The 22,504-nt window shown below is 36.6% G+C and overlaps 1 protein-coding gene across 1 annotated transcript in view; it reads left to right on the plus strand.

The window, feature by feature from the left end:
- Positions 1-22,504, plus strand: part of INTS7 (integrator complex subunit 7) — a 91,613-nt gene that overhangs the window by 42,913 nt on the left and 26,196 nt on the right. The window contains exons 8-13 of the mRNA XM_004424887.3: positions 4,183-4,300; positions 9,014-9,148; positions 11,836-11,933; positions 15,456-15,695; positions 17,307-17,444; positions 18,435-18,641. Coding sequence (XP_004424944.1) covers positions 4,183-4,300; positions 9,014-9,148; positions 11,836-11,933; positions 15,456-15,695; positions 17,307-17,444; positions 18,435-18,641 — 936 coding nt within the window. The remainder of the gene's footprint in view (positions 1-4,182; positions 4,301-9,013; positions 9,149-11,835; positions 11,934-15,455; positions 15,696-17,306; positions 17,445-18,434; positions 18,642-22,504) is intronic.

The following is a 22,504-nucleotide window of genomic DNA, read 5'->3' on the forward strand; positions in this document are numbered from 1 at the left end:
GCCACTACAGCATGGCTTGACACGTGGAGTATGTCTGCACACGGGACCCGAACCCACGAACCCAGGCCACCAAAGCAGAGCGCGCCGAACTTAACCACTACACCATGGGGCTGGCCCCTCATCTTTTCTTTTAAAACATTTGACACTGTCAACCTACCCTTCTCTTGGCTTCTTGGCACTCAACTATCCTCACTCATTCTTTCCACTCTCTAATGGGTACCTTCTCTGTGTTCTTCACTGCCCCTTTTCCTTTGAGTTGAATTGAGTCTAGGTGCTTTCTTCTCTTTATTCTCTGCTGTTCTAGTGGCTTCCCTTAACAGCAGTACGTGCATTCTCCAACATTCTAGTCCTTCTACCTGAGCTTCTGAATTGCTCTCCAGCATAGTCGCTTGTAGAGGTTGCACAGTGCTTTGACTCTCCATAGCTATTTAATCTTACAAAAATAGATGTTGCCCCTGCTTATATTTTATTTTAAAATCTAATTCATTTCTTTTAATGCCAATACATTTGTGTGTCAAAATTCACAAGCTACAAAAGGATACATAGTAAAATATTTCCCACTTATTGTTCTGCCATCCACTCAGCTTCTTTGCCTTTGGCAACCAGTTTCTGATTTCTTGTATGTTTTTCCAGAGAGGTTCTATATGAAAACAGCAATTCTGTATAAATCTTTACCGCATTTTACAAAGAAGTTGAGATTCAAAGATTTCAGTAATTGGCTCAGATCACAGAGATGGTAAGTGGCAGAGCCAGAATTCTAATGCTGGTCTTCCAATTAAAAATCTGCTGCATCTCCGTTTCCAAATGCATAGTTCTTCTTGGACTTCCTATCTCTTCCTATTTTCTGTCCTTCCTCTGAAATTAGCTTATCCCCATAAATTCTCCATCTTTGTAAGTGGAATTAACATTCTCTGATCATCAGGTTTGGAATTTTGTAATAATCATTGAATCTTTCTTGTTCGTTCCCGCATATATAATCTCTTTCTTTTTTTTTTTTTTTAATTTTATTTATTTTATTTTTTTCCCCCAAAGCCCCAGTAGATAGTTGTGTGTCATAGCTGCACATCCTTCTAGTTGCTGTATGTGGGACGTGGCCTCAGCATGGCCGGAGAAGCGGTGCGTTGGTGCGCGCCCGGGATCTGAACCCGGGCTGCCAGTAGCAGAGCGTGCGCACTTAACTGCTAAGCCACGGGGCCGGCCCTATAATCTCTTTCAAAATGTCTCTCAAAACGTATCCTCTACTTTTCATTCCTACATCCAGGCTCTAGTTCAGGCCATCATCATCACCACCTGCATGGATTACTGCCATGGGCTGTAGGTTGGCTCCTTAACTCAACTCTTTGTTAACTTGTTCTGTTTACTATTGCCAGAATAATCTTCCCTAACACTTCAGGTGACATTATTCCTCTCCAGTGGCTTCCTTTTTCCTTTCTCATCAAGTTTAAATTACTCTGCCTTATTTTCAAGGCCTTCTATAATCTGGCCTAATCTTCCCTATTCAGTGTTTCTCTTTCCTAGCCTTCATGCCTTTTGGATGTATCTCCTCTTAGGCCACTAATAAACACTCCAAACACAGTTTTTATTTGCATCACCTAGACTGTCTTCCCTTCCATTGTCGGAAACCTACTTTATCTTTCAAGTTCATTTCCATTTCTTCCATGGTAACTTTTTCTACTGCTATTTTTGTTAGTAAGTAGGTCTTTCTTTCAATTGAGAAAGTATACATAGACATGATAAAAAATTCCCCAAGTTCAGAGGTGTAGAATGAGTGAAATATAAGTGTGTCTTCCATCTCTTCCCTCAGGTCTCCTCTGCAGAGGCAAACACTGTTAGTAGTTTCTTACGTATCCTTCCTGAATTTTTTCATCCATATGCAAGCATGTATATGTCCCATCTTTTTTCCGTACAAATGAAAATATACTATATGCAAGTTCTGAACCTTTTATCACTTAACAATGCATCTTGAGGAATATCTCATATTAGAACATAGATCTGTATTCTTTTACCAGCTGTGTGATACTCCCTTTATATTCCCAGTCCCCCACTGATGGACATTAGAGTTGTTTCCAATACTTCTACTGTTACTGTTTACATTGCTACATTGACCTGTTTGAAAAAAAAAATCACCTTTGTGGACATAAACTTCTAAAAGAGGAATTTTGGGGCTCAATGATACATACTTTAAAATTTTTTTATATTTAATGCCAGTTACCCACCGATGAGGTTTACACCATTTCACCTTTCTATCAACAGTGTGTGAGAGCACCTTTTCCCCACACTGTTTTCAGTGTTATGTATTATTAAACTTCAATCTTGGCCAATCTGATTGGTGAAAAGCAGCTCTTATTTTAATTTAAAATTTTCAGAGGCCAGCCCAGTGGTGTAGTAGTTAAGTTCACGTGCTCTACCTTGGCAGCCCAGGGTTCACAGGTTCGGATCCCAGGTGTGGACCGATGCACCACTCATCAAGCCATACGGCGGCAGGCGTCCCACATATAAAGTAGAAGAAGATGGGCGCAGATGTTAGCCCAGGGCCAATCTTCCTCAGCAAAAAGAGGAGGATTGGCAATAGATGTTAGCTCAGGGCTAATCTTCACCAAAAAAAAAAATATATATATATTCAAATTATGACTGAGGCTTACCATCTTATATTTAAAAGTCATTTTTATAAATTTTATCTGCGAACTACTAATTTTTCTATTGGGACTTTTATTAGTAAGAACTTTTCATAAATTAAGATTATTGGGCCTTTATTGATCTTATATGATATGAATTTTTTTTTCCAGTTTTGTCAGTTATCTTATTTTACTTTTTCTTTTCCCGTGTTAACTCTTAGTACTTTTTACAGTTTTTTTATTTGCCATAAAAAAGAAACAAGGATCTAGTTTTGTTTTACCCAGGTGACTGGCCAGTTGTCCTTGAACTATTTATTGAATAATCCCTCTGATTTGAAATGCCATTATCATATATTCTGTGTGTGTTTGAATCTATTTCAGGGACCAGTTCTCTCTCATTGATTTCTCTGTCCATGAGTAGGAAAATGTTCTTTGATTTCTATAGGTTTATTATACATTTTAATATTTGGTAGAGCTTCTTTTGTCTCATTATACTTTGCCAGAATTTTTCTAAATATTTGCTGATTTGTATTTTTCTATATGATCTTTAGAAGCAGATTGTCTAAGGCCCCCCCCCAAGATTTTGTTGATATTTTTATTTGGGTCATATTAAATTTATTGTTTAATTTAACCCCTTGTGAAATTTTATTTTTAATTTTTCTGCTAGTCTTTAAATTTTGCTTATTTTCTGAATCTTTCTCTTTGTGGGAGAATGGGAATTAGTTTAATTTAACAGGGTATTTGTATTATATTTAATTTGACCCTTTATATTACATACAGTAATGTCATAGAGTCATACGAGTAAATATACAGGATGAGGCAAGAGTCACTATACTATGAGCATATATTTATAGTTGACTGCATTGAAATAAGAACTAGCATCTTGTTTTCAGTAATACTTCAGACCACCTTAGTCAGAAATAGAGTAAATGACCTGAAATGGAGGAGGATAGGTAGCTCAGTCCCTTATAAAGGAGATAGGATGCCACACTCTCTATTATTTTAAAAAAATATACATACATGAACTAATATTCATATCACTCAGGTAAGCAAAATATGGTGGAGGTTCTGCTTGTGAGGACTAAATAGTACATAATTCAAAGTGGTCTTAATAAAAAGTCACGCATGAAGACTTTTTTTAAATAGGCTTTATTTTTTAGAACAGGTGTAGATTTACAGAAAAATGGAGAAGATAGTACAGAGGATTCTCACACACCCCATACCCAGTTTACCTATTATTGATATTTTACATTAGCATGGTATGCTTGTTATAATTAATGAACCAGTATTGATACATTATTATTATTAACCTAAGTTCATACTTTGTTCTAGTTGCTTTAGTTTTTACCTGGTGTCCTTTTTCTGTTCCAGGATCCCATCTAGGATACTGCATTATATTTAGCTAACGTATCTCCTTAGGCTCCTCTTGGCTGTGGCAGTTTGACTTAAGTTTTTTATCGTGAAAAAAGATACAATTTTTCTAAAAGCTAGAAAATTTAAAAAGAGTAGACAGTTTCAAAGTCTATTGATGTTTTAACTTTGTGTTCCTTTCTCCTCTGCATTTCAGGCACTCTGTGAATGTGCCCTCCAGACTCCTTATGACAGCTTAAAACTTGGGATGTTGTCTGTCCTCTCTACGCTGTCAGGGACCATCGCTGTCAAACATTACTTCAGCATAGCTTCGGGTGAGGAGAAGAAAGGAGATAATGTGTGGATAATGTGCAAATCCCTTTATTCATGTTGATGTTTTAAGTTGTTTCCTCTGTTAAGCTTTAGAAGCAAGAAAGGTTTCAATCTTGTATTTGATTATGCTAGTGATTTATTTGAAAATGATTTCTTAACTGATGCCTATAGTAATAAAATCTTGCATCCTTGATCTTAAGGATGTTGTTTTTCTAGATTTGCCCTTTTTGAGTTATATATGGGTGAAACTATTTTTGAGGAGGCTTAAAATATCTGCTTTGCTTTTGTATGTCTCTGACTCCAAGTGCCCTTTGGATTTAAGTACGTTTCAAAGGCCAAATGGTGGTAAATCTTAAGAGCAAATGTCATATGCTTCCTTTTAGGGATGTTATCTCTCTGGAAAATGGTTAAAATAAAACTTTACCCCAGTTCCACAATGCTTTCCTAGTTGCCTATTCAAGATGATTTAACTCCAAAATGCCTTTGTTAATGTCCAGTGAGGAGCTTGCTGACTTAACAGAGTTAAGGCTGAAGTTTTTTGTTGTTTTGTTTTAATGCAAGTTCTATGGAATCTCTGTTGCTTCCTTTTCTAGTCAGTTAGGATTGAATTAATTAAAGAACTACAGTGTACGTTTGTCCTTTTTATGGCTTCACAGCATATGAACTTACTGGGTAAAGGGAATTCCCCACCATCTAAGTCTTCATAGCAAGCTGAAAAGACCTGATATTCTTTTGCCAAGCCTCGCTGCCACCTAGGGTGCACACATGTGGCCTGGACTCAGCTAGTTATTTTCAGACCACAGATTGAAGTGTGAACCAGTAACAACAAGAATTAGGGATGCGGGAGAATCCATTCTAGCGATATAGCAATGACCACAGCAACATCCGGTTTCCAGGGTTCACTCTAGCAGTGGATGTTTGCTATATCTGGTACCTTGGGCAGCATTGTAAGCTGTGACATCACGGAATCAGTAACAATGGCAGTAATGTCTTCACTGGACTAATTCCATGCATGGTTTGGGCTCTGATCTTGGTTGCTGTCTAGCCTTGCCTTTTTCCTGTCCATTTTCTGAGCTTAGTTTTCCAACCTTTCCAATAATTCTATGAGGAACTTCTATATCAGTTATCTATTGCTACATAATAAATCATATCCAAACTTGTGGCTTAAAACTATGACCATCTTATTTGCTCTGATTCTGCATTTCAGCAGTTTTGATGGCCTCAGCTAGGCAGTTCTGCTGGTCTCACCTGGGCTCACTCACATGACTGCAGTCTCTTGGAGCTTTGACCAGACTGGATGGTCTAAGGTGGCCTCATTCATCAGCTAGAGATTGAAAGACTTTCAGCTGAGGCACCATAGTTCTCCTCCATGTGGCTCTTGGCAGCCTAGCCTGGGCTTGTTTACATCATGTTCTCAGGAGTCTAGCTGCAGCCAAAAGAGGACAAGCCACCAACACACAAGACTTCTCAGCCTTTTGCTTGCACATGTTTTTTAATGTCTCATTGGCCAAAGCAAGTCACATGGCCAAGCCCATAAAGGTAGAGAAATAAGCATCTCTTAATGTGAGGAATTGCAAAATTACACTGCAAAGGGGCATGCCTACAAGGGATGGGAGAGATTATTGCAACCTTTTTTATCAACAATCTACTATACACCCATTATGCTTTCAGTAAATTCTTTTTCTGCACAAAGCAGCCTGTTTCAGTTTCTTAGCTTGTAGTTAATATTCTTGACTGACATCACACTTAGAAAGAGCTGCAGTAGACAAATTATTAATTGTATCTTAAAATTTATAAGAGCCTTCCCATACGACATCTCATTGCTTCTGTATAAGTAGTCTTTCAAGTGAGCACATGCAACGGAGTTGATAAGTATTGAAACAGAGGCTCACAAAGTTTCAGTGATATATCCAAAGTCACATACTGATGAAGTGCCTGAGCCTAGGCCTGAACCCAAGGGTCCTGACTCGGGATTCTTTTTTATACTAAACTGACCTAGATGCAAGAGGACTTTCTTTTTCTTTATTTTTTAGTTCCAAAGACATTTGTAAGTTGTGTCGGGTCATAATAGGCAAGCACTTCTCAAGCTAGATATTTTATTTGTCCTTTTATTGAATTTTTTAAAATGGCACTTTGTTTATGGAATTAAGCAAAAGGCTTAAATAACCAGACTAGGTGATGTTCGCAAGACATGAAAGTCAGGGATTTTCCAAAGTTAGATTATTTCCATAGATATTAGTAAATGTTTAAGTATATTTTCATTGATTAGATGTTTTTCTATATAACCAGGATAAATAGTTTGTAAAACAAACTTAAATTTAGTGTGTCTACATTATTGCTAGCAAATGGATCTTAAGCATGTAATATGTTCAGTATCACACATACCTAAGAAAAATGCAAATTAAAACAACACTGAAATACTTTACCATTCCATCAGATTGGTAATATGCTGTGTTGGCAAGGGTCTGGGTAAACAGGTACGCTCATTCATTGCTGGTGGGAATGTAAATTATTAAACCTCTGCATGGGTGATTGAGAAATACTCATCAAAATTATAAATGACCCAGAAATTCCACTTCTAGGAATTTATCCTGCTAGTATATTTACACATTTGAGAAATGACATATATACAGGGTTATTCATAGCATCATTGTACGCAATAGCAAAATATTGTCCATCAGTAGGGGATGGATTAGCATAAAAAGGTCCATCATTAAAGAAATTATGATACATAACTGCAATAGAAATCAGTGTAATTTATTTAACAAAATATATGGCATGGAATAATCTTCATGATGTAGTGTTTATTTTATTTTATTTTTTAATTTTATTTATTTATTTCCCCCCAAAGCCCCTGTAGATAGTTGTATGCCATAGCTGCACATCCTTCTAGTTGCTGTATGTGGGACGTGGCCTCAGCATGGCGGGAGAAGCAGTGCGTCAGTGCACGCCCGGGATCCGAACCCGGGCCGCCAGCAGCTGAGCGCGCGCACTTAACTGCTAAGCCACAGGGCCGGCCCTATGATGTAGTGTTTAAAGAGAAATAAAGCAAGATGCAAAACTGTACAAAAAAGGAAAAAGAAAGAAAGGAACATGTATGCTTAAAAATCTGTAGACTCTCTGGAATGATACACAAGAAACTGAAAACATTGGATGGGTGAGGAAGACTTTCACTCACTAACTTTTACCTTTTTCTTTTTGTTAAACCTTTTGAACTATGTGAATTTACCTTAGTAAGTAATTTCTAAATAAATAAAAATTAAATTGAAAATAATAATTTTATCCCTGAAAAAGTTAACATAGAAAAAAGCTCAAAAATATATTTTAAAGATAGAATATTAGCCAGTATCTACTTATCCTGATTATGTATGAATTTTTAAGTTATATTGCTGTACATAAGGGGAAAAAAGATTTAAAATAAATTTTCCAGAAAGGTAACAATAAGGTCATGCTGATTTGTGGGATTTGGGATGATTTTTGTTTTTTGCTTTGGATTTTTCTGGGTTTTTTCCCAAGATTTCCATGGTGAGTCTTGATAGGAAAAATGCAAGTTGCAAAACATGTTTGTAGATTTATTGATGAGTCTGCATTGTCCATATCACATGGACAAGAAAAAGCATGGAGGAAATATAGTTTCCATAGTTTTGAAAAAATGGACATGTAGTTTCATCTTTCTAATGCTTTGCCTATTTTAAAAACACTGATGCTTTGCCTAAGCTAGTGCTATTACGTTAAACTGGAAATCAGTAAGGTGACCATATGTCCCACAGTGTCTGAGATAGTCTTGGTTTATGCCTGATGTAATTAGTAATAGTGTCCCCTTCAACCTCAAAAAATATAATCACCCTTGGTATGAGAGACAAGGTTGAAGTTGATAGGAATCATGGAAAAATAAGCAGAAGAAAGGAAGACAGAAATGAGAGACTGCCAAGAAGTTGAATAAGCTTTCATCTCCTGATTCTTCTTAAAGTTCACTCACTTATAACTGAGAGCTGCTCTACTATAAATAAAAACATTCACAACATAAACCTTACGTTACAGAATTTCAAGTGTGAATTTAAAAAGTTGCTGCCATCTATAGCTTAGAACTTAAGGTATAAAGCACAAGGGTAGTGCACAACTAACAAGTTTTATGACCTTGATGGCAAGATGCTTAAAATCTTTGGGCTTCAGTTTCTTCTGTAAAAATAGGGTGTTGAATTAGATGATCCCAAAATCCTTTCCAGCTCTAAAATCACGAATTCTTGTATAAACCTTTTGAGATATCACTATATGTCAGCAATTGAGGTGGGAAAAGCAAACTTAAAATTTTTGTTTCTCTTTTCTTTCCTCTCTTGAAGGTGAGGTTTTATCTGACAAGAAGCCTGTAATGACATCCAATTTAATGAGAATCCATTTGAACTCCCAAGATACAATCTATAGTTGTTTTGGCTTTAAAAACTAGTCAGTTTTTATTAATATTTTTGTGGGAATGCCCTATATTGATTTTAGATCTTGACCGTTACAAACCTATTAGCACATACCTATTCTGTGTACCTTGACAGGAGACAGAGACATGATGATGTATGTTGACAATGAGATAGAGGTAGAAAATTTTGTTAAAGTATGTTGTTAGAGATTTTCTTCTGAAAGTGAGAGAAATGAACCTATAAGCTGAACTGTTTCTGAACTGTATAAATGAATTAAATCTGTACTACTTTTCTCTGCTTGTTCAGGAAATGTAGGTTCTTCCCCCAGATCCTCTGATTTAGTCAAATTAGCCCAAGAGTGCTGTTACCATAATAACAGGGGCATTGCAGCTCATGGAGTGCGAGTCCTAACTAATATAACCGTCTCTTGTCAAGAAAAAGGTAAGTTTGACCAGGACTGATATGATGTAAAAACTTTGGGATTGGAGCTTGGGCAGGATTCTTTGTGTGTTTGGTTTTTTAATCCCTTATTTTTAGCTTGTGTGCTTTTCTCTATTAGTTACCTCCTTCTGAAGTGTTCTTAGAGCAAGTTTTCTCAAGACTATTTAATCCTCTGAAAAAGAAAAGAAAATATACGAGGACCTTGGAACTGAGATTGTGGAATTGAAAGGTTTTAGGGAGCATTGCCCATTTCCTCCCACTGCCTACGTTTGCATGTATGGTGCTGTGGATAGGAATTATTTATGACTCTACCCTGTGGTATAAGACACTTTGTTCAACTTGGAAAATTTAGGAAAAAATATCTTAAGTTACCAAGGGGCTTAAATAACAAATAGTTTTACCTAGGGGCAAGTGAATTAACAGAGTGATGTGAATTAAGTTTTCATAGAATTTATCTCTAGATATCTATAGCATTAAACTGACTTGCATAATTAAGAAGGACATGCATAGAAAATAATGCATATATTTTATTGTATTCCTAACATCTTTTGACCTAAAGACTTAAAGAAGTTCATACTAGTGTTCAAAACCAGGAAGTGCATTTTGGATGTTCCATCTGTTTCTGTGCTTATTTTGATCTTTAAGGATCATAAGCTCACCAGTCCCTCTTATCCCCACTAGGCTTCAGCACTGCTCGTTCCTAGTACCTATTTTTTTCTAGCACCCTGACCTTCACTAGACTTAACACTGTTTGCCAAGCCCCTACACTAACTCAGGAGACATTTCTTTAAGTTGTATGTTAATTCTGATTTGAATAATTAAACTTGTTTTATTTTTGTCATAGTGATGAATGTTTTCTACTGTGTAACATAGAAAACTGCTTTATGTTCTCAAAGCTGACACATATTAACCTAAATATGATTAACTAATATATTTAGAACTTTCTAGAACCTCTAGAGAAATTTTAGCCCTAAGGAAGTGAAAAGATGCTGTAGTACTGCTATTACATGAGACATCTAAGGAGTTCGTTCTTTATGGTCCTATTTAAAACTTTAATAAGATTATATGTAGTCTTCATTACTTCCTGAAAGTGGTTCAACTTTCGATAGAAGGTTACATCCTAGGTGAAAATGGACGTGCATAATTTATATCTAATTAGGAAGATTAACACATACTACATGGTTTGCTCTTCCTAGTATTTTCCTTAGCTAAACTGGTGACGCTGTTTCAGTTATGCTTTATTTGTACCTTTGTGGCTTTAGCTCTTGATTTAATAAATATATATATGTCATATATATATTTTAATATTAGTTTCAGGTGTACAATGTAATTATTTTATATTTCTATATATTGCAAAATGATCACCACAGTAAGTCTTGCTAACATCTATTACTATATATAGTTATAAATGTTTTTTTCTTATGTTGAGAACTTTTAAGATCTACTCTCTTAACAACTTTCAAATATACAATACAGTATCATTAACTATAGTCACCATGCTGTTCATTACATCCCTAGGACGTATTTATTTTATAACTGGAAGTTTGCACCTTTTGACCCCCTTCCCCCTTTTCTCCCAACCCCCACCTCCCACCTCTGGCAACCGCCAATTTATTCTTTGTATCTATCAGCTTGGCTTTTGTTTGTTTATTTTAGATTCCACATATAAGTGAGATCATACGGTATTTGTCTTCCTCTGTCTGACTTACTTCACTTAGCATAATGGCTCAAGGTGCATCCATGTTGTTGCAAATGGCAAGATTTCCTTCTTTTAATGGCTGAATAATATTTCATTGTATATGTGTGTGTGTGTGTGTTTATGTATCACATTGTCTTTATCCATTCATTCATCATTGAACACTTCGGTTGTTTCCAGATCTTGGCTATTATAAATAATACTGCAGTGAACATGGGGTGCATATATCTTTTTGAGATAGTGTTTTCATTTTCTTTGGATAAATATTCAGAAGTAGAAGTGCTAGATCATATGGTAGTTCTATTTTTAATTTTTGAGGAACCTCCATACTGTTTTCCATAGTGGCTATAGCAATGTACATTACCACCAACAGTGCGTGAGGGTGCCCTTTTCTTCAGATCCTAGCCAACACTTCTTGTTTCTTATCTTTTTGATAATAGCCATACTAACAGGTGTGAGGTGATATTTCATTGTGGTTTTGATTTGCATTTCCCTGATGATTTAGTGATATTCAGCATCTTTTCTTGTACCTTTTGTCCATCTGTGTTTCTTCTTTGGAAAAATATCTATTCAGATCCTCTGCCCAGTTTTTAATTAGATTGTTTGGTTTTTTCGCTATTGAGTTGTATGAATTCTTTATATATTTTGGATATTAACCCCTTATCAGATATATGATTTGCAAATATCTTCTCTCATGTGTAAGTTGCCTTTTCATTTTGTTAATGGTTTCCTTTGCTGTGCAGAAGCTTTATAGTTTAAGTTAATGTATATATTTTTATGTTCTTCAAAAAAGTAGTGGAAATATAAAAGTCTGAAGATAGACTTTACATTTCAGAAGTAATGCCACATGTACTTTTTCAGGAAGGTTAGCTTTACCCATTGAAGTGTTTCGTATATTCAGACCTCTTAATGTTTTTTTTCCTAAGTGTGTATGTGTGTCTGTTTAATCTTCTGTACTTGACCACTATCAAACTTAGTATTTTTCCTCTAGACCTTTTGGCACTGGAACAAGATGCAGTCTTTGGCCTGGAATCCCTTCTGGTACTTTGTAGTCAAGATGATAGTCCAGGTGCTCAAGCTACTTTAAAGGTGAAAACATCAGTTATTTTAATATAATGTCTTTTTTCATTGCCTAAACTAGTAATTGGCAATCTCTCTGTAAAGAGTCAGATAGTAAGTATTTTAAGTTTTGCAGGCTATGCACTCTTTGTCACAGCTACTCAGTTCTACCATTGAAGGACAAAAGCAGCCATGGACAATGTGTAGAAAAAAAGGAAGGGTGGTGGTGTGGCTGTGTTCCAAAAAAACATTATTTACAAAAAACAGGCAGGATTTGGCCCAAGGGCATTAGTTTGTTAACTCTTGCTTAAACAAACATTTGCCTTGATCTTTACTTTCAAAAATAGCATTTTGACTGTTGTTGTTCCAAAAGATAAACAGAGTAAAACTCTGAGCTTTGGCCTATTTTGCCATCAGTTAACAGTGTTTATTAAGTTGTAATAGATACATATGATAGTCCTAGACAATATAAAGCAAAGTTCAATAGGCAGAGCTCCTGCACTTTGGGAAGTTTATAATCTGAGGTAACACTGATAAGGTCACAAAAATCTGATGAAATAACTGCAGCCAAACTCATAAATGTATAAGTGTATATTAATTTCCTGGGTATAGAAGCCTTAGTTTTTAAGCCAAGTGAAGAATTACTGTAAAATTTTCCACTTTCACTTAATTATAGAAGTCATCTTAGAGATATTTAAGACTTTTAAAATGTGAAATGAGACTACTCTTATTGGAGTGAAACATGAAATATAGTTTGTGATAGTATAAAATTAATAATTAAGAAAAATAGTGTTAATAGAAGTAAAAGTTAAGTAGACATTGGAGAATGTGAGAACTATAGCTTGTGTAAGGTATGGTTTGAAGGAAGTCATGACTTATTTTAGCATGTTAAGAAAAGGTATGATGTGGTCATAGTAATAAATAATAAAGATACTAGTACTATTAAATAAAAGCTGAGGGGCCAGCCCAGTGGCCTAGCGGTTAAGTTCATGCACTCCGCCTCAGCAGCCCGGGGTTCACAGGTTCGGATCCCGGGTGTGGACCTATGCACCACTTATCAAAGCCATGCTGTGGCGGTGTCCCATATAAAGTAGAGAAAGATGAGCACGGATGATAGCCCAGGGCCAATCTTCCTAAGCAAGAAAGAGGAGGATTGGCAATGGATGTTAGCTCAGAGCTAATCTTCCTCAAAGAAAGTAAAAGTAAAAAAAATAAAAGCAGATAATCAAGAAGTGGGAAAGGAAGTAGGCAACGTGTGTTTGGCAAGTGAGTCATCCCTAGAATCCCTTTGGAACCATAATACATTTACTTAAAAGTTTAAAAAAGAAAGAAAGAGAGTAAACCAAATCGTTTTCCCACCAATTGTAGGTGTCAATAAAACTCTGGTCCCACAGCACAGGGACATACGTAGACGGTCAAGAAAGGTCCCTGTGTTAGAGGAGCTCCCATCCAGAGAATACTGACAATTATATAAGGAACTCTAATCTCAAGCAGAATGCAGTAAGTTCTCTGGTAGTACAAACAAAAGTGCAATTCTAATGAGAGGACAGAGCTGGGAGCGATTAATTTCAACTAAGGATATTAGGGAAGACTTGAACAAGTAGATGTCATATGAGCTGAGCCTTGAAAGATAGGATAGAATTTCAGTACAGTCATGCACTGCATAATGACGTTTCAGTCAATGACAGACCTCATATACAACAGCGGTCCCATAAGGTTAGTACCATATAGCCCAGGTGTGTAGTAGGCCATACCATCTTGGTTTGTGTAAGTACACTCTGTGATGTTCACACAATGACAAAATCGCCTAATGATACATTTCTCAGAACATATCCCTGTACTTAAGCAACGCGTGACTGTATTGAGGAAAGATCATTTGAACCTGAGGGACCACTGTTACAAAAGACGTGAAAGCAGAAATGTACCTGTTATGTTGGAAGAATGATGAGTAGCCCATTTTGCCTGGAAGACATATGAGATTGGAAAAGTAGTTTGCAGCCCATTCATGGAGGATATCAAATATCATGCTAAGGAGCCTTGGCTTGATTCTATAGGTAGTGAGGATATATTAAAATTTTGAAGTAATGAGTGTTCTCTAACCTTTGTTGTAATTATTAATGTTATTTAAATGTGTCTATTATGTGTCAAACTTCGTTGAAGGCTTGTATATACATTTCTTTAAATCTTTACAATAACGTTATCTAGTGAAATTTGTCCTTCTCGTATTCTCATGAGGAAATTAAGACTCAGAGAGAGAAAATAACTTGTTCAGAGACCTGGCTAATAATAGGCAAGCTGACTTTAACTCTGGGTCTGTCAGACCCTAAAGACATCATTATGTCTTTGTAACACTTGAAAACCACATGGTTATAAGGTGAAGGATGGGTCAATGGGCCCATCTTCTCAAGCGATTAGAATTAGGGAGAGAGGGGCCGGCCCCATGGCTTAGTGGTTAAGTGCGTGCGCTGCGCTGCACTACTGGCGGCCCGGGTTCGGATCCCGGGCACGCACTGACGCACCGATTGTCCAGCCATGCTGAGGCGGCGTCCCACATACAGCAACTAGAAGGATGTGCAGCTGTGACATGCAACTATCTACTGGGACTTTGGGAGAAAAAGGGGGAAAAAAAAGAGGAGGAGGATTAGCAATAGATGTTAGCTCAGGGCCGGTCTTCCTCAGCAAAAAGAGGAGGATTGGCATGGATGTTAGCTCAGGGCTGATCTTCCTCACAAAAAAAAAAAAAACCTTTAAAGAAATAAAGAATTAGTAGGGAGAGGTTTGTCTTGTGGTAGCGAGAATGGGAAGGAGCTAAAGAGGCAGATGTTAGAGACTTGACAAAAGTGGAAATGACTAGATTTAGCTATCAGTTGCCTATGTAAAAGTGAGAGGACTTCTGGGGTTCTACTTTGGGTGGTTGGGATATTAGTGATGCCATTAACTGGCCTGAATAGAAAGTCTAAAGCCAGTTGGTTTTTAGATTAGAGTTGAGAAATAAGAGAGGAAATTAGAAGCCTCTTCCCCACTTCAGTGTGCTTAAGAGTCACCTAGGGCACCTTTTTTAAACTGAAAACTCTCAGTAATCCAAACACCCAAAAAAAAAAAAAAACAAAAGTTAATCCATTAAGTTTGGGATGGGTAGGGGCAGGAATCTATTTTTATTAGCATCCTAGGAGATACTGGCATAGGTAAGTTTACAATTACCCCTTAGAAGCAGTTCTTGAAAAATAATGAAAGTGCAGTAATGGTGACACTCAGTTGGCATATATTTTGCCTCTTCAGCATTATTCCTTTTGATTTTCACCTCAGGTCTTTTATTTTAATAGTCTTAGATTGAAATGAGTGGTTAATGTACACTCCTGACGTTATTTTGGTTTTGAACATGGTACACTTTGCAGATCCTAATATGGGATTCAATATGTCATGTGTTTCTTATGAATAAAAATGTTATGCCTACAGAAAATCTTTCCTAATAACTTGTACAAAGTTCTTTTCTTTGAAACTTCACTTAATACCTTTAAATTGTAACTGGTCCATTTTCTATTCATTGTGCAGATTGCTCTGAATTGTATGGTGAAGTTGGCCAAGGGTAGGCCCCATCTTAGCCAGTCAGTGGTTGAGACCTTGTTGACTCAATTGCACAGTGCTCAGGATGCTGCCCGGATCCTGATGTGCCATTGCCTGGCTGCCATTGCCATGCAGCTGCCGGTGCTGGGTGATGGAATGCTTGGTGACCTCATGGAGCTCTACAAGGTGATCGGCCGATCAGCCACAGACAAGCAACAAGAACTTCTGGTAAAGAGCCACTTTTTGAATCTGCTGTAGATGAATAGGATCTGGTTTAGTTGGAATTACTTTAAGGAGTCAACATTACTGTTTGACTTTACTTAAAAAGCAAAACAAACAAGTTAAAATAATTATCTAAGACCAAGAGCGTTTCGAAGTCAAAATAGAATTGGAACCATGAGCTTTTTTACTATTTCCACTTTTGATTTAGAAAGCCCTATTTAGTTCAGATCTAAAACTGCTTTCTTCCTAAGCCCTGTCAAGTCAACTTAGTGTAGCCAAAGTCTTCAATCTGATGTTTTTGTTTTAGTACAAAGAACAAAATGAAAATGAATTTTTTTTCTTTCTTATACGAAGCAAATAAATAATGAACTAAACCCTGTTTTGTACTTCCAAAAATATAAGTGAAAGACCTAATGATAACAGTGACCACAAATTAGCCCAAATTCTTCTTTTCCAATCCAGGACCTCTAGCTGTTTAGGATCCAATTTAGGTTTTGGTATAGTTCTAGGGTTGGGAGATGAACGTGTTTAGAAAGAAATAGAAGGCATGGAAGTTATATAATACTGTTTAGTTGAAAGTTCTCCAGGGCTGAGAATAGGCTACATTCTAAATAGGCATAAATTAGATATAAGTCTTAAATTGGCCACTCTGTGTTGTTTGTGATCATCTGAATTTAGGGCTTGGGAAAAAGCGTAATGAAATTACTTACTCAAGCCTGTTTTATATTTAATCCTCCAGGGGCATTATGTAAAACATTGCCACCATCTCATTTGCTATCAGGAAAGGTTGCCCTGATGATCAGGTGGCAGTGGTCATGGGAATGACATCATTCAGTTATCACAATATGTGTAGGTCTTTGTATGTATTGGCTTTGGAATACTAAGAAGCAGTTAGGCGAGTTTATTTTTTATTGAATCAGCATTTTCAACTAATATTCTTTATCCCTTTTTTGTTTGTACTAGTTTAAGGCAATTTTAAATTATGAAACATAATATTCAAAAAATGTCAGGAATAATATAATGAAAACTCTTGGCATCCATCGCCTAGCTTAGGAAAAAAATATTACCAATACCGTTGCATTGTATCTCCCCGTGTACCTCCCTGAAAGTATCTTACTCCTTCTCCCAGAGATAACTACTTATCCTGAATTTGGTGTTTATCATTCCTATGCATGTTGTTATATACATTTACTGCCTTAGTATATATCCTAAGTAATATGCAGTATTATTTTGCATATTTTTAGTTATATAAATGTTATCATACTACATGTAATCTTTTGCATTTTGCATGTTTTGTGAATCATCTATATTGATAAGTGTACCTCCACTTTATCCATTTCACTGCTGTGTAGTATTTCATTGTGTGATTATATCATAATTTATTTATCCATATTTATGGACATTGTTTCTAATTATTTGCTATTATAAACAATGCTCTCAGCAATGGAATAAATTAATGACTTCAAAGTGAAAAATTAATAAATGTGAAAAGAAAACAAACTTTGTTCTTTTTTGATGGGCTCTTATTAGTTTTTCTCCCTTTTGGGTAAAGTTATCTATGACACTGGATAGAATTATATGGTTTTCTTGATTTTCTTACTTCTTGCTCAATCTTAGGTGAGTTTGGCCACTGTGATTTTTGTGGCCAGTCAGAAGGCACTGTCTGCTGAAGTAAAGGCAGTAATTAAGCAGCAACTTGAAAGTGTCTCCAATGGGTGGACTGTATACCGAATTGCCAGACAGGCATCCAGAATGGTATGTATTATCCTTCGGTGTGAACTGGGTTGGTGAAAATGGCAGATTACAAACCTTAGATTGTATGATTGTTACTCCTCATCAAAACTGAAAATAAAGATGGAAGTACTTTTTAGTTATGGGGTTGAAAGATGATGAAAGGACCTATTTTTATTTTTAACTTTTCTCATATAAGCATGGTATATATGTTGTTATGGGAAGTTCCACAGGAATTCCAAAAATATGAGCCCTTTCTGGCTCTAGGTTGTTAGCACGACTTTCATTTTGCCCTATGCTCTCATAACCACAGTAAATGGGAAATGTTCCCTTCTCAGCCACATGGAAAGCCTAACAGTTTTTATTCATTTTGTTTGAGAAGAGACGATAGAACTTGGATAGTATGGAAATCCTTTGAGGATAAGTCCAGAGAGCAAAGTTTCAGAAGCATTATTCTAGGTGACTGAAGCACATGTTTTCATTTTACAGTGTTTCTCAAATGGGAGGAAGAGCACTGTTGACAGGACAGTTCTTCATTACACCCAACTGTCCAAGCATCCAAGCACTGCAGGCCATGGAGCATCCCTGGCCCGCAGGCATTAAATGGCATTACATTCCCCCCAACAACTGTCCCTCCCCAGTCATTTCCAGAGGCAGGTGCAGTTCTCCTCCTAGTAATCACTTGATGGAACTTGCTGCAGCTCCTCTACCCCACTAAACAGCTCATACAGAATGACATATAATAAGTATTTATACTTCCTATGTTTTGAACTAAAATTCTCGACTTGGGTTATAGTTAATTCCATTTATTTTGTCTTTGGAACTGTTGTAGTAAAGATTTTCAGGCATTGTGTTACATAGAAGCAGCTCCGCATATTTTCTCTGAAGTCTCAAAGGATTATGTAATGTGAGGAATGATTGTTAAAACTTAGCCACGGTTTGGGTTTGTCTTTTAGCTGCTACGTCAACTAATTCAAGTGTAAGAACTTCATCATGTGCCTCTTTTTTTTTTAGGGTAATCATGACATGGCCAGAGAGCTTTATCAGAGTTTGCTGACTCAGGTTGCCTCAGAACATTTCTACTTCTGGCTGAATAGTTTGAAGGAGTTCTCACATGCAGAACAGTGTCTCACTGGGTTGCAGGAGGAGAATTATAGTTCAGCACTTTCTTGCATTGCTGAGTCTTTAAAATTCTACCACAAAGGGATTGCTTCCTTAACAGTAAGTCCTCTGAATTCTCCTTTGGTGATGATGACTTGTGTGAGAATGGTCTCCCTTGTCTTTTTGAGTTATCATATTTTAACTACCTTGAAAAATCTGCTGATAAAAATATATGGCAATATTAAAGTAATAAATAGGACAGAGAAGTAAATCCTTCACTCCTCCTCACTTTTTAACATTTATTGATCGATGAAAGTTTATCATTTTGTTTTGATCAAGTACCAGGTAACACGTGTGAAGAGGATTGCTGAATCCATACAGAAAGGATAAGGGGAGATAGGATCCTACCTTTCTAGACTCCTATTAGTAAGACTCCAATACCACCATCAAATGTAAACCACCACCCCGCCCCAATCTCATACCTGGCAGCTACTCACTAAGAAACTACAGTTCTTGCTTTGTAGATAAAGAAGAAATTATCAAGGATGCTATTGTCCCACTTTTTACCCCTCTGTGATATCTTCCTATTCCAAATTAACAGTCAGCCAGCTAACTGTTTCCATTTTTTTCTGCCAAAAAAGTAAAGGAGTTGCAGAGAGGACAGACCTTTAACATTTCTTATGTTTCCTTGAAATTAATTATATTCCTAAGTAACAACCTATTCCCTAAAATTGGCATTTTCTGCATTAATCCAAGGACTTTTTCCCCTTACAAGTAAAGACTTTATATAATCAACATTAAACATTTTTTAAGTATTGTCACACAAAACTTTTAAAATTGTATATTTTTAGATGGGGCCATAAAACTTTTGGTACCTATTTACATACATTTATCACATAATCTAAAATATTTTTAATGGTGGGCCATCCCCAAAAAAATGCTTCAAAATAGAACAGAGAATAAACAGATGTCACAAAAGAGACAGACTATTCAGACTACTGTGGGTACATATCTTTTGAAGTATGATTTTTTTCTTTTGGCTAGGATTGATGGACTGCTGTTTTAAAACAGAAATATAGGAATCGCTCCTCTCCATTTTAAAGGGTAGCATTGACTACTGTGATTCTTCCCTCTTGATTATTCTAGGAAAAGATTGTTGTTGCCTATATCAGGCTAATAAATGCCTCAGAAAATCAAAAGATACAATTATTGGTTCTGGTCAGTAGAATTACTTCATTTTCTAGTTTATGTGGAGCAGAAAATTGTTAATCATTCAGTACAATAAATGGTGAGAACTGTGAAACAGACAGGCTCACAAAACAGTGAGGCAGATAGAACTGATATTATGAAAAATCCTGTTGAATATTTAATAGTCTTGTAATGATTTGTGTGGTATGTGTATTTAATGAGTCTTGGCAGTAATTAAAGACTGAATTATGACATAGGAAGAAAGTACTTGATTGACAGACAGAAGGCCCTTGTTTTAGTCTCCACTCTGCCATTAACACATTGTGACCCAAGACAGGTTATTGGGCCTCAAATCATCTTTTTTCGAAATGGAGTTCTCTTATTCAACAGACTGTAAATACTTGCTGTGTGCCAGGCAATGCTTTGAGAATACAAAAAATCAGGAAATGATTCTCTAGTTGAGAATAGTACAGACGGGAAGGCAGTATGATCCTTACAGTCGTTTGGAACTTCCCACATTTCTGATTCTAATGTACTATCAGGGCTTTTTAAAGATTTTTTTTTTTAATCGTTCATTGACAAGTGTGGATTTAACGGTAGCTTTCTGTTCTTTTAAATGAGAAGATATGAGTATGGACTGCCCTTTTACTCCCTGACACATGAATGATCTAACCTGAGATTGTACAGCTGTGAGGATTATGCTTTTTACCTGCTTCAACCAAACTAAGCAGGAGAAGTTCAAACTTCTGTGCTAATGGGCACCCTATGGCAACACTGGGTGTCTGATTTCCCAACATGGTGATTAATGATAGAGTTATCTTGCTTCTTAGGAATAAAAGTTGTAAAAAGTGTTTGTATTAGTTTTCTGCGCTGTGTACCAAGTTACTGCAAATTTATTGGCTTAGAACAACATTCATTTATTATTTCAGTTTCCATGAGCCAGAAGTCCAGGCATGGCTTAGCTGGGTTCTCTGCTCATATTGTCACAAAGTTGCAATCAAGGTGTCAGCCAGGACCAGTCTTGTCTGAGGCTCAAGGAGGCTCAGGGTCCTCTTCTAAACTCATGTAGTTGTAGGCGGAATTCATTTCCTCACAGCTGTAGATCTTGTAGAAGCTTCAAGGCCAGCAAGAGAATCTCTTACCTTCAAGACCCTCTTTTAATGGGCTCACCTTGTTAGGAGAGATCCACTCAGAATAATCTCCTTTTTGATTAGTATAAAATCAATTCATTAGGGACCTAAAATCCATCACCTTTGCCATATTCCATTAGTTAGAAACAAGTTATAGGTTCTGCCCACACTCAAAGGGAAGAGATTACCCAAAGTGTGGATACCAGGGGATGTGTATCAGAGGAACCATCTTATCATTCTGCCTACGATGGTGGATTTTTAATTTATTTTTAATTTTTGTTTTTATTAAATATTGAATAGATATAATATCTACATATATATTATGTAGGGTGTATTAAAAAATACAACAAATATCCAGGTAGACTTAGCACCCAGTTTAGGAGATGAGACATTACCATTGCCTTTAAAATCCATGCATGCTCCTCCATGTTTGTCCCTTTCCTACCCCACAGAGGTAGCCACCATCCTGAATCTTGTGTGTACCGTTCCCTTGCCTTTTTAAATAATTTTAGCATGCTTTTTTGTAACTCTAAACAAGGTACTGTTTTGTGTCACTTGTTTTTGAATTTTTTATGAAAAGGAATCATATGTATCTTTCTTTGACTTGCCTTGATTATCTAAATTATGTCCCTAAGATTCATCCATCTTGTTGCATGAAGCTGTAGGTCAATTTCACTGATGTATACTCTTGTATCATATGAATATACATCAACTTATTTTTCCATTCTAGTGTTGATGGAAATTTTAATTTTTCCGGTTTTTGCTATTATAAACAGTACTGCTGTGAACATTCTTGTACATATCTTTTGATGCACCTGTGTAAAAGTTTCTCTAGGACAGTGATTCTCAACTGGGGATGATTTTACCCCCCAGGGGACATTTGGCAATGTCTGGAGACATCTTTGGTTATCACAACTTGCCAAGGTGTTACTGGCATTTAGTGGGTAGAGGCCAAGGATGCCGTTAAACATCCAGCAAGGCAGAGGACAATTCCCCTCTACGAAGAATTATTCAGTTCAAAATGTCGCTAGAATATGGAGGTTGAAAACCCCTCTCTAGGGCAGTAGACCTCAGTCAGAACTGTGTATCTGCCGCCTGCTCCAATTTAGAAGTGTGTGGGGATGTTTCTGTTTGTCACAGTGATGAAGGGACGGGGGACTGCTGCTGACTTTAGTGGTCAGTGACTAGAGATGATTAATCTCCGGAAATGCCAAAGACACTGCTGCCCCTATTAAGAGATGCCATTCTAAGATACCACCTAGGAGTGGAATTGCATAGGTTATGTGCATCAATTGACTAGCTATACCAGGGGGTTTTCCACAGTGGTTTTACAAATTTACAATCCTCCCAGCAGTGTATAAGAGTTCCTGTTGCTCTACATTTTCCCTTCACTTGGCATGTTCTGGAGGTGCTGATGGGTATTTCCCAAAATACTAGTACAATTAAACTTTTTTAAAAAATTTATTTTATTGAGGTATAATTGACATATAACATGGTAGTAGTTTCAGGTGTACAACGTAATGATTCAATATTTGTATATATTGTAAAATGATCGCTACAATAAGTCTAGTTAACATCCATCATCACACATAGTTAAAAATTTTGGTGTGTAATGAGGACTTTTAAGATCTATTCTCTTAGCAATTTTCAAATATGCAATATGGT

The sequence above is a fragment of the Ceratotherium simum genome, chromosome 2 (assembly GCF_057802395.1).
Source record: "Ceratotherium simum simum isolate JZ-2026a chromosome 2, ASM5780239v1, whole genome shotgun sequence".
In the NCBI taxonomy this organism is placed as follows: domain Eukaryota; kingdom Metazoa; phylum Chordata; class Mammalia; order Perissodactyla; family Rhinocerotidae; genus Ceratotherium; species Ceratotherium simum.